Below are 12,295 nucleotides of genomic sequence, written 5' to 3' on the forward strand. Positions count from 1 at the left end.
ATGAGAAACCGTGGTTCGTTTGACAAGCGGTCTGCCATGAATTCGAGAAGAGGCATGGCCTGAGGTTCAGAAGCCTTTGCGGCAAGCACGGAGAGACTGTGCGCATCCGGGTCTGTCAGATAACTACATCGAAAGTCAGTAAAGATGATTAGACTATCCAATATGACACCTACATGATGCGCTGGTCAGCCCAAACCCTACGCGGGACTGGTAGAGCATTTGATGTATCACTTTCACCCTCCTCGATAGCTAATGGGGCTGTGACAACACCGAATCTCTTCGATCAAGTTAGTTAGCATATATCCAAAGGCGTAATCACTACCTCACAAGAGATCATTGAACCAACTCACCGGTGCGCTGAGTACCTTGTACAATCCGCCAGATGTAAGTGGGCCATTGCTTCTTCGCCCAGAACCATCTCCATCGAAAACCAATGCGACCGGCTCTTCCTTATCGAGAAAATTCGACTTAAGCGTTTCCAACTTGAGACCTGCACATAGCTTTTGCAGTGGCTTCATTCCGTACGCCCATCTATCAGAGGCCACCTCGTACGCCCTAGATAGAACACTCATGATATCTTCGTCCTCGGTTGGGTTTCTTTCGGCCTCAGCCTCAAATAACGAGCGGTTCTCTACGTGCAGGGGGATTGATCGCCTACAGAGAAATTCATCTTTCCATCTGTACAGCATGGGTTGGAGAGTCTCAATCATCCCACCTCCTGGATCCATCAACGCCTTGGAGCGTTGGTTTGCTCTCATCGTGCTACATCATGATCAGAGTTCGATGAACTGAGACGGAAAAAGGGAAACGCACTTTATGGTGTCTGTGATAACCAGTGATATCAATGTAGCAAATGACCCCTTGTATAGCAAGCCGTGAATTGTATAGATCGAGAACCAGAAGAACCAGAACGGATGTCTATTTACTGAAACTGAAAACCGGGCTGTAGGCAGGTGATGTCTACCAGTTTTACAATAATGGGAAAGGACGAATAGATGAACATCTGTTGTAACCACCCGAATGCCAATCCCGCCTGATGAAAGAGTTGGAGCGCTTTGAGGTTCATGTATTCCGCCGTACGTGTATAGAGTAACAAGGATCTTCTTACTTATGGCGAGTGATGAGTATTATTCGAGGTTTATCTGGTTGAAATCTTCTGCACCTCGCAATATGCGCAGCGAGGAACGCCGCAGTAGGTGCAGTCTTGTGTTGAAATACCAATTCGATTCTGTCCACAGGAGCACTTCAACAGTGTTAGCAAGTGGAAAGAGCATAGGACTCTACAGTCTGCTGACACAGCTCCAGACCCATACAAATTTCCGTCTTGGTGGTACACTTGTTATTGGGAGACAGTCGAGGGAGGGCGGAGGTAGGCTGTAAATAGGGACTTGCAGCTCCAAAATGTGCTTGACATTGGTGTCGGTGAGCAAAGTCTCCCAAGAGAGGCGTCATGGACGCCTCCAGCGTCCGGCGTTGGCGATTCGTCCATCGCCGGAGCGTCCAATGGCAAGAAGTACGAGTAGACATGGTCGGGCTGCAACTGCCTCAAAGCATGTAATCCAATTGCTACACATGAGGCTTTCGGCTCGGTGCCGCATGGAAACCAAAACACGTCACGCGTAGTAGTACGCTTGGGCTTGGTATCACAAGCATACTTGCAGGTCTTCATCTCCAATGGAAAATGGACCAATGTATCTCATGTGATTCCTTGCACCACTTCGTGTTGCCTCCTTGCAAATCTACACAGTCTCGTCATCGTCGGTGCAAAATCTGCAGCTGCACGCGGAAATTGGTGTTTTGGCCCCGGAACGCCACAGTGGCTTCTCAGTGATAACAGCCACTGAGTGAGACTCTGGACTCCCCGCGCATCCCAACTCAGTACCAGACGCCATCGTGAAACCAAAGCAATCGTGTTGACTTGTTTTCGTTGTTCACAAGGTTGGGTTTGAGTGTATGGGAGATGTCCCATACGCATCACCTGTTGCGGTTCCACCGTTGTCACTAATGGTAAAATGACAACATATGCATCACCCTTATTGCAGCGTATCGAAGTGAAGCGCTTAGATCCCGTGACCCAGCGCCGCTGCCTAGGAGACTGGCAGCACACAATGGGCTACCAATGACGAGATGTAGTCAGGGCATATTGGCATATAGAATCAGCTCTACCATCTCAGATAAGCGATACCTAACGAGCGATTTGTGATACCACGCCGGGCGTCATGGTGATTTGGCACAGAGGCAATAACAAGTGAGCAAGTAAGAGGACGACACGACCCCGCTGTCAATGATCTCGAAGTAACCATTTGACTGGAAGAAACAGGGCGGGGAGAAGAGCGTTGGGCAGCTATTTGCGGCTGTACGACTTATGCGGCTGCCGACATTAGTGAAATACTTGAAGGATAAGACGGGAGAGATAGCCAAGATAGGAATAGCCAAGGCAGAGACGACAGACCATGATGGTGTCTCAGAGGCATTACCTGCAGAAACGGCTGGCTAGAAGTGATGGGATAACTCTGGAGACGCCTTATACACTGAACATGTAGAAGCTAAACATTCATCATATGTAAGGCAGCCAGGCAACCAGCTAGTAGGATTCAAAATCATGTTGCCTAGGCTGTCGTACAGCTCTGGTGCGGAATACGCAGCATAAAATAAGTAGGCTGAGGGCCAAAAGAAATATGAACCTGATGACTGGAAAAGGAGACTAGCATGGCAACAGAAGACGCTTGTGAACTGCTACAAGCCGCATGGGAATACCCACCAAATATGATACCATTGCGTCCTTGGTGTCGAGGCGGATAATGGCAAATCCGCCTTGAAGATTCGCCCGAGAGACGAGAGTCCCAGCCAAGTGAGAGTTCAGCGAAGGCTTCAGAGACGAGAGCCCCGGCTTCTTGATCTCGCAATCCTATTCCCCCCTTTCTTTGGGTAAGGAGATAGTAGGTAAACAACTTCTGGTTCAGAAATAACTCAGTGGAGTTGGACATCGGTTTGAAGTTGAAGTAACCTAATCTAACACCGCTTATTCACGGTTTAGCCCAACAGATCCTGGGAAGGGAGGGACCCAAGGGAGGGGCCTAGAGTGGAAGGGTCCAATTTGGGCAGTGGCTGTGTTGTCTTCAGCCACATAATCTTTGGGTGCAGCTCAAGTGCGAATCGTGCATCAACGGCGACAGCATATTGTTTCGTTGACTGGTGCAATTGACCTTCGCCAGCACGCCTAACGATGTTCACAACACTCGCGCGGAGGGCGGTAGAGAGTCCGATCCCCCTCAGAATCCGGAATGCGGCCAGAGCGTCGGCACCCGGCATCTACGGTCGCTTCAAGCCGAAGAAGGTCTGGCCGCCCGACTTCTCGAAGCTCTCCGAGAAGGAGCAGTTCCGGTTCGAGAGGAAGTACAAGCGACGGGTCAAGCTCGCGACAATGCGGCCGCGATGGGACAAATACGTGAAGCTGGCGCAGCTGTTCAGTGTTACGGGTAGGCTGGAAACGAATCGGCGGCGGCGGGTAAGAGCTAACACGAGTGCATGGCAGGTGTGCTGGTGTACAGCCTTCTGTTCATGGAAGGGAACACCGAAGAACAACCCTTCCAAGGGGTAAGCCACCCTCTCTTGTACTTTAATGCGCTCGTACCTTTGATAAGTCTAACTTGTGTGTATAGATCCGGAGCAGATTCTGGGGTGCTCTCGATGCCTTCTCTCCCAATAAAAGAAACGAACGACGAGCGCTCGAATAACGGACCGAACGCTATATTATGTATAAGATGTCTGTACTGTATTTCTGGGCGTTTTCAGGCTTGGGGGCACAATTTCCACTGGTTTTCTATGCGATTGTATCAAAACTTCGAAGAGCCATAAAAGTAGTCTCAGGCTGCTTCCTGGCTGTATGTGCCGATTCCCAACACACCGCTTCTAAGGTGATAACTCCCGAACTCCCATCCATGCTCAGTATTTGTGTATGCAGAATCTTCATCGCCCTGGCCAGACAAAACTTCCGCCCAGTCCAGCACCGAGTCCCGAAGGCCTTGCTTCGTTGACAGGTCTCTTCGCAACCGTGCCTTGGGCCTTAACGCCGGATACGATGCGGTCCATGTTTGTCTCGATCACCACGCCTCCGACAATCATTTCGCTGAGCGCCGAGTGCAGGGTTTCGAAGTTGAAGATCAGGTCCAGTTCGCACACGTTCTCGAACAGCTTGTCGAGCGACTCGACGTAGACCTGGATCAAGTCGAGCAGCGCCAGCGGCGACTCGGTAGACGTAGATATTATTATGAAGTACAGAGTAGCATAGTGGCGGTAGGTGACAAGCGACGGGACGTCATTGTGCGGTTCGGAGGCGGACTGGGAGGTGCCAGAAGCAGCGAGGATGGGAGGCAGTGGCAGGAAGTTGCATGCGCCGTCGGGCCTATTGGAGACGAGGGTAAATATCTCAGAGATCAAGCGTTGCTGTATGCTAGTCTCCTGCGCTGGAAGTTAGTAAACTGCGATACGGCGTATCTGTAGGGTTTTCATGCAGTCACCCACCAGCTGAGTGTAGAACTTGGTGAGCCGAGGTTGGCCCTGGCCATTGAAGACCAACACAGCGTTGATCATAGCTGGAGGCGTAGATACTGGGCCGCTAGCAACACCGGGGAACGAGAAGGGGAGAAAGAGGTTGGATTATGCGCGGAGAACCGAAATCTGGATGACGGAAGATGCACAAACCACATCAAAGCTTATTACTTTCGGGACGGCCCACCAATCAGTACTTGCAGCGAGATATGCAACATACAATAGGGGAGTTCCGACGGGGGACGTACGGAGTGCTGGTATGTAGCAAATACTTGTTAATACTATTCCGGGAGTAGATTGACTCCTCCTTCCCACAGTCCCCTGATTCATTCTGGAGGGGTTGAGTGGCTTCAAGTAGCGGGGCATCGTGGGCGGCTTGGCGGCTCGACCGAAGGCAGTGTAACGCCTAAAATCCAGTGCAGCAAATGCAAAATGGGTCCTATCCGATCTGAGGTAAGCAGTAACCTAGTTGATCTCAGTGGGACCCGATAGGTGAGAACAAGGGCGCACGGACGCCTACTGGTGTTCCCTTTAAGTGGAATGTGACCTCCCCCCCGAAGCTGAATGGGAATTTCCCTTCTTCCTTCATCCACATCTCCCGAGACCATCTGCCCGGGAGAATTCAACCCGCCGTCCTACAGTTGACGGCGCCAGTACAATCAACCAGGAATTCAACCCGTTTTACCTCCCGGCCTTGAGTGAAGGCCGCAACACCATATCAGAATGCAACAATCAACCGCCACCGTCCAGTTCGCACCGTCGCAATCTGCCGTCGGCTTCTTCCAGCCGCAACAGTGGATTATGGCCTGCGAGCCAACCTAGTCTCCAACCTTGGGAGATCTCTGTCTTTGAGCCTGCAGACTTCTCCCTCTATGGGGTTGGGGACCAAGTTGGTAATACTGGCTCTACATCCACTGATTGGCTAACCGGCATTGATCACTTCGGACTCGACGTCCCCGATGTGCAATGGTCCGCCAGCCTTCAGCCCCCTCAAGAAAACGCATTTGACTTTACACAAGTGTTTCAGAATGACATCTATGGTAAACATACATCTACAAGTTGTCCCCGTCTTGGCGATGTTGTCACTGACCACAATATAGACCAACTACTTCTTGCAAACAACACGCAGCAACCTGCAACAACCAGCTCTTCAGCATTCCCTCTATCTTCTGTTGCTCCCTCATATTCCCCTGCTCTTGCCGCCTCACACTCTCCTAGCCCTGAATCTCTCTCTCCTGACTCCTCCGGGACACAAACAAACTCGCGCAAACGCGCCTCTCCACCAGTGGATTCTAGCACTGCTTTGAAGCGGCAGCGCAACAACGTTGCCGCCAAGAAGTATCGACAGAAGAAGATCGATCGTATCACTGAGCTGGAGATGGAACTCAAGGGGGTTCGGGATGAGCGCGATGATTTAAAGATCCGCCTCGCACGTCAAGAGGCCGAGGCGTCCGCGCTTAGGTCGATGCTTCGCATGAAGGCTGGATCGGAGAAATGATTTCATTAGTAGATGGTCAAAGAAGATGGGCTGCACACGCCAAGTTACGGTGACTGGTCTTCATCAGACGATGTCGGCTCTCAGGTTTGTCACTCATCTGACCGTCAAAAGTGACGGTTCAAGTCGGACTAGGGAACGTGATTCTTTTCATTCATGGAAGGACGATATAAAGAAAGGTTGGAGCTCGCTAGGATTTAGGTTCACTTACGAGAATAGTTGTCCAAGCACTTCTTATTAGTTACTCTGCGTCTGGCTCTGTTTGAGTGACATGATTTGAACACTTCGAAATAATTCTGCCAGCACTTGCGCTTTTATGTCTCGGTTGGTATGAGAACATTTGGTATCAGAATGAATCATAGTTGACCACCTGGGGGCAGTCGACAACCCCTGTTGACTCACTGAATCATTGAAGCTGTGTCGCCTCGGAATTGCCGGGTTAGGGAGCAACTGCAGCCAACTGCATAAGCCAAAAGAAAGGATCGCCCGTCGGTTTATATCCAACTTCTGGAGATGGGCAGATCATATTGATGGTGAGAAAGTGCCTAATATCCTTGGAACAGTCAGGCTGCATAGTCCATTTGCTCAATGTCCTTTCATACATACTTACACAACCCCCTTTTCCTCAGCCTGGAGACGGTGGGCTTTCTTTGTATAAGCCCAATTCGCCAGAAACAATGTCGTCCTTCCAGTATCATCGAACGAACATTCGCTCCTTACTTACCCCTATACAGTTTCCAGATATGCTACGTATGCCTCTCTAGGCAAGTATGCCTATGCAAGCCAGCAGGCACTTTGTTTTAACATACAATCCCCTTTACGACCAATTATATCGAGTTACCGGGCTGATCGACAAGGTGAGTCGCGACTACAAATGAGGAGACATTACTGTCACAAAGTGAACCCCTACCCTTTTTCTTTCGCCGGGTACGGTTGAGACATGAACGTTTTTGGGAACACCAGCGCAACTCACTCCAGCGACACGAAGCCGAAGTCAACGAACGAATGCGAACTATTCATCTCACACTATACTCTTTATTTCTATATATGAGGTGGCAACGTACGTTGATGTGAGGCCCTCGACGGACCAATGGCAACTTCAAACGAGGATGATACTATACTGCGAACACTTAATGAATATCTTCCAGAATGGCACTTTTCAGCCAGATGGGCCGCTTCGCATAGCCATCCTGGATTCTAGCCGAACACGGTGACCCAGTCAGCTAGCTAGCTAGGCGACGCCGTGCGGTGTTTCTCCTTTCTTTCCCCTAGAAACAGGATCCCTTGTACAACTTTCAACAAGTATGCCACAGCACGTTACGTCTTTAATATAATAATTACAGGAGGGGACGGCAAGTCATTTTATTTTAATGTGTTTCCTATTCGGTACCGACCAAGGGCACCGAGTATTTGTGGAAAATTACCAAGTTAATGCCGTGATACAGATGCCGTTACCATCCAGTGGCCTCAGTCCGGATTTGGGTACATTATCCACGTAAAGATGAAGTTGGAATTTTTCCAGTTATTGCGGAGATGCTGAATCTCTACCCTGGGCCTTTCCCAGTATCAGATCCAGGTTTTCCCAGAACACATGCGCTGTAGCGGCTGCTTAGTAGTTTGAACTGTACCAGTGTCTTCTAAACTAGACGTTTTGTGACCCCTTTGTACCTGGCTAACGTACTAGATTGTCAGGCATCTCTGAATCTGTTCTTTGTCTAGACCTCAACTGCTACTAGTACCGCACCCCAGTCTGTTATACCCCTTATAGTAGTCATGACTGATGGCTTGGCAGGTAGCACATTATGCAATATTTCCTGCAAAATCGTACAGGAATAGTCCTGTGTTGCTGACACCGAACCCTATTGGGCCTTGTTAAACATCAACTGCTTGTTGACAATGTTTACAATAATGGCTCGCAGGCCCGGGTTTCTTTTTTCCAGGGGAATAAAAGGGCGTATATAATGCTAAAATCCCCTAGGGATGCGGGTGATAGCCCTTGCAGCCACCCTATTGCTGTGTCAAGTACTGGTTAAAGTGACATCTCCACTCTCTGCAGGCTATTTTCATAAGTTACATTCGCGGTATAGTAAGGGCTGTCAGAACACTGTCGTTGTATATTCCATGCTAATACTACGATGCTAATAATAATGATGCCCGTCACCGAGACAATGTGTAGGCATGAAAGGGTAACATACTCTTGGTGTAGCTACCGTGAAACGCTCTGGTAATCGTTTTGGTCTAATAACAAGACAATACCGTGTCCGTTCCGAGTGGCTCGTGAACATATGCCATTCTCCCGGAGTTAGACTCACTAGGAAATTCGTTCAAATTCTGGCTGGTCGTACTTCTGGCGGCAGCGGTAGGCTTTGCTGTTGGGGCGCTCTCCGTGCTCTGCACTTCCCACACAGGCTGCAGCAAGAGCCTGCCAGGTGCAACACTGCACATCCCCATCCTGTCGATCTAAGAGGAAGTTGTATGTTCTTCGCGATTCCGAAAAGGGAGCTTCTCGGGGCCTGAGGGCTGAAAACGGGTCGGTGCCTAACTGGGAGGCTCTCGTCCACTGGATTTCTGACAGAACCTCTAAAATTTAGGGCATGTTCAAATATAAGATGCTCGTAGCGAGGACAAATGAAGGTCTTGATCAATATGGGAAACGAACATAATCGTTGGCATTGATGTCCTTAGGCAGGCAAAGTGACGGGCATTTGCGAGTGCGTCGGTGTCTCCGCGCCCATCCTAGGCGGGGGCCACGGCTGGCTTCAAGGCCAGTACGGATTAGCTGCCGACCAGATCATCTCTGCGCGTTTGGCGCTCCCCAACGGCGACGTCGTGGCCGTATCTAAAGATTCGAATTCAGATCTCTTCTGGGCTATCCGGGGTGCTGGGCATAACTTCGGACTCGTAGTCGAATGGGAGTATCGTATCTACGATGTCAAAAATCCGAAGTGGTCTTATGAGATCTTCATTTTCTCTGGCGACAAGCTCGAGGCTCTATACGAGCTCACCAATGAGATGATGAAAGGTCAACCACCCGAGGTAAGCCACTAGGGTTATATAATCAAGGTGGATTTACCAATGTCTTTGTTGAGGCTTGAGAGTGACGCTGACATCTACTTCGTAGCCCATAATCTGGTACGCCATTATCTATGATGGATCAATCGATACGGCCCGCGAATACGCAAAGCCAATCCATGACATTGAGCCACTTATGGTCAACGCTGGGACAGGGACGGTACCTGAAATAGCCGAATTAACCTATCAGAGCGAGGACTCGGCCGGCTGTGTGTACGGTCTCATGTCGCTCCGCGACCCTATCGGCCTGAAGACGTACAACACGGCCGCTCTGAGGAAGGTGTACGATGACATCGACGAGACTTTCCGCCAGGTACCGGAATTGGCCGGGTCGTTCTTCCTGCTTGAAGGTTACTCGACACAGGGCGTTCAGGCCGTGGACGAAGCGAGCACGGCGTTTCCGCACCGCTGCGACGAGACCCCCGTCACGTCGTACGTGATGTACAAACCTAAGCCGGCCATCGACCAGGTGGCACAGGCATACGGTAGCAGGCTGCGAGGATACCTTCTTGAAGGTAGCGAGGATCCCCAGCACCTAAGGGCGTATGTTAATTATGCCCATGGTACCGAGAGCCTGCAAGAGATGTACGGTTGGGAGGAGTGGAGGCTTGAGAAGCTGAAGAGCTTGAAGGGTCAATGGGATCCGGATAATAGGAGGCGCTACTATGCTCCTATCGCATGATCAGGTGCGCTCATTTATCACTTCCAGACACTCCACAAGTCATTTATGTTTCTTGGTGGATTACCTGTGAAGCCATACGTAGTAGAACAGTTGATGGTGGTTTGCTCTATTTGTCACCAACGGAGCCTGATGAGTTGCGGTCATCTTGGAAACGCCTTCTCCACTTTGCCACGATGAGACAAAAATGACCTTAACAAGTAGATAGGTATCAATTGACTGAAAACAGAAGTTTCGACGGCTGTATGGGTGTTCGTAGCGTGCTGAAGAAGGGGAGAAGAGGAAAAGGGGGTGGGGGTGGTGGCAGGTGTCGTGGTTCGATACCCGACGTAACCAAAAGTACCCAGATTGACGTGGTACAACAACATTGAATATAAAAAAATCAGTTTGATGTAACTGCACCTAGATACACCTTGGAACTGTTGATTCTACTTCTTATGTTGAGTCCAGGATAGAAGAGTTGACGTCGTGACTGTCCCCGTTCAGTTTAGAGGTGGATACAGCAGGTACGTTTTGTTTACGGCGCCTTCCTTCCATAAAATCTTTCAGTCTGGTATCCGACTGAATCCTTCAAATGGACAGCGAAAAATTGTCTGCCCTCGAGTTCTACCAGCTGGGCTACATTTATCTGTCTGATTCTTTGCTTCTATTTCTTACCTACCCCTTAGCTGCATATCAGGCTCCCAAGGAGGCCTGATATTCCGATCATTTGTACTGCAATCCGGCTGGTACCAAGGACGGGAAGGAAAGATGACGAAGCTTCCACAGAGGCATTATTTCCAACTATGGGCGGTCTTGTCAGCAACTGCATCACGTCTTCGCAGACGGGCAGTTGCCCTCCTTATGGCCTGTCTGTTGATATGCTCATCATCCCTGACCTACCTGACCGCCTTGCCCTACCTCCGCCTTGTGCCGAAAATGGTACAACCCGCAAGGCTTCATTGGATGTCTCCTTCAGCCGCGACTGAACCATCTCTCATCCCTCGCCAGATATGGCAGGTACTGTTACCAATGCCCGATAGCGTCCATGCAACGGGTATTTGGGAGGCTCACGATCACTCGTGGCTGCATATGAATCCCGACTACACTTATACCAGAATCGGTACTGAAGGTGCCCTGGCCTTCATTGACGAGCATTTTCCTGGCCGATCAGACATATTAGAGACGTTCAGGGACATGCAGAATCCGGGAATGAAATCCGACTTCCTACGTTACTTGGTTCTCCTTGCCGATGGTGGGATTTACACCGATACGGATACAACTGCCGTGAAACCGATCAACAAATGGGTACCACAGCAATATCGAGACAGGGCAAAGATATTGATTGGCATGGAGTGGGACATAAGGGACGAGGAAGACCAGAAATGGTTCGTCTACCCGATACAGTTCGCGCAATGGACAATTGCTGCCACGCCCCGTCACCCAATCATGGAGGACTTGGTGAATTCCGTGCTCCGCAGTATCCAACTACTCACGGCCAAATACAATACGACGATCGACAAATTAGACTTGAGCAACCAAGAACTCGTCGATACGACAGGTCCCACGGCGTGGACGAGTGCCGTTTGGCGTCATATGCAAGTACAGGAGCCAGGATTGACAGATATGCGCAATCTATCTTTCCTGCAAGTGCCGAAATTGTATGGCGACGTGCTTCTGTTTCCCATCAACAGCTTCGGATCAGGCCAGGCGCATTCTGGCAGCTCGACATCTTGGTGGCTTCCTAAGGGTGCTCTAGTGAAGCATCATTGGCAAGGGTCTTGGAGAACACATGAATAGTTGGATCTTGTTGTGCCGTGGAGTAAGAGAGTGTGCAATCGCCTCGAGGATTCACGAGCAATACGGCGACGCTATACATTGGCTCCAAACAGGTGCATGGCGAGTGAAGGATATACCGAAGTAACCAATGCTTGGCTTGGGTGTACGCTTATAACATTGATATTCTAGCATAATCAATTAGCAGAATTAATTGTACATGCTGCAAGCATCCACGTGCAAGTCAACCGTGTGAGAGCAGCTACACTGATCAATCGATTGAGCAGGCATCCAGCATCCTGGGGATTGAAGGATTAAGGAGAACGAGAATAGGTAGCTGGAGCAGAAAGGCCTTTAAGAAGACTTCGAAATAAAGAGATCTAGCACCAAGAGCTACAATTCGATATTGCTTGAAGGCTGAGTGTTTTGGTGGTGATAATGGGTAAGGAGGTATGTAGTCCGGCTGTCCGGAGTCTTCCAAGTCTCCCCAACTCCATTTATCTGGGGTACCTTGAATGCAGTAACCGTTAGGCGCTTAGGTGTGGGAGCTTGGGCCCAACATAGCGGGGAAACCGCGAGTGCCTGGCAGCTTTGGGGCGCCAAGTCAACAAAGCTGAATGGAGCTTCGTGGAAAGCTTCGACCTGACGCAATTGGTTACTTGACGCAATTATCAAAAGCAAACATCCTCGGGGTTCACCACATCTGCATTAGTCATGAACTGACACACTACTTCATTTTCCAA

The 12,295-nt window shown here is 49.9% G+C and overlaps 5 protein-coding genes across 5 annotated transcripts; 4 read left to right on the plus strand and 1 right to left on the minus strand.

Moving 5' to 3' along the window:
* Positions 1-3,226: 3,226 nt before the first annotated feature.
* On the plus strand, positions 3,227-3,737 carry PG994_001677 (uncharacterized protein; the record flags this gene model as incomplete). The annotated part of the gene is made up of 3 exons (XM_066853086.1): positions 3,227-3,479; positions 3,536-3,597; positions 3,663-3,737. The coding sequence occupies 3 exons, from the start codon at positions 3,227-3,229 to the stop codon at positions 3,735-3,737; spliced, it is 390 nt and encodes a 129-aa protein (XP_066721227.1).
* Positions 3,738-3,969: 232 nt separating this feature from the next.
* PG994_001678 (uncharacterized protein) lies at positions 3,970-4,593 on the minus strand (the record flags this gene model as incomplete). Its single annotated transcript, XM_066853087.1, has 2 exons — positions 3,970-4,461; positions 4,525-4,593. 2 exons carry the CDS (start codon positions 4,591-4,593, stop codon positions 3,970-3,972), a joined length of 561 nt encoding a protein of 186 aa, XP_066721228.1.
* Positions 4,594-4,983: 390 nt separating this feature from the next.
* On the plus strand, positions 4,984-6,049 carry PG994_001679 (uncharacterized protein; the record flags this gene model as incomplete). The annotated part of the gene is made up of 2 exons (XM_066853088.1): positions 4,984-5,004; positions 5,219-6,049. The coding sequence occupies 2 exons, from the start codon at positions 4,984-4,986 to the stop codon at positions 6,047-6,049; spliced, it is 852 nt and encodes a 283-aa protein (XP_066721229.1).
* A 2,625-nt stretch (positions 6,050-8,674) lies between these two features.
* Positions 8,675-9,800, plus strand: PG994_001680 (FAD-linked oxidoreductase azaL; the record flags this gene model as incomplete). Its single annotated transcript, XM_066853089.1, has 3 exons — positions 8,675-8,680; positions 8,732-9,082; positions 9,168-9,800. 3 exons carry the CDS (start codon positions 8,675-8,677, stop codon positions 9,798-9,800), a joined length of 990 nt encoding a protein of 329 aa, XP_066721230.1.
* A 915-nt stretch (positions 9,801-10,715) lies between these two features.
* Positions 10,716-11,576, plus strand: PG994_001681 (uncharacterized protein; the record flags this gene model as incomplete). The annotated part of the gene is made up of 1 exon (XM_066853090.1): positions 10,716-11,576. The coding sequence occupies one exon, from the start codon at positions 10,716-10,718 to the stop codon at positions 11,574-11,576; it is 861 nt and encodes a 286-aa protein (XP_066721231.1).
* Between the last annotated feature and the right edge of the window lie 719 nt (positions 11,577-12,295).

The sequence above is a fragment of the Apiospora phragmitis genome (genome assembly GCF_038363925.1).
Source record: "Apiospora phragmitis strain CBS 135458 chromosome Unknown utg000002l:1.0-5516284.0:1.0-5523493.0, whole genome shotgun sequence".
NCBI classification, from domain to species: domain Eukaryota; kingdom Fungi; phylum Ascomycota; class Sordariomycetes; order Amphisphaeriales; family Apiosporaceae; genus Apiospora; species Apiospora phragmitis.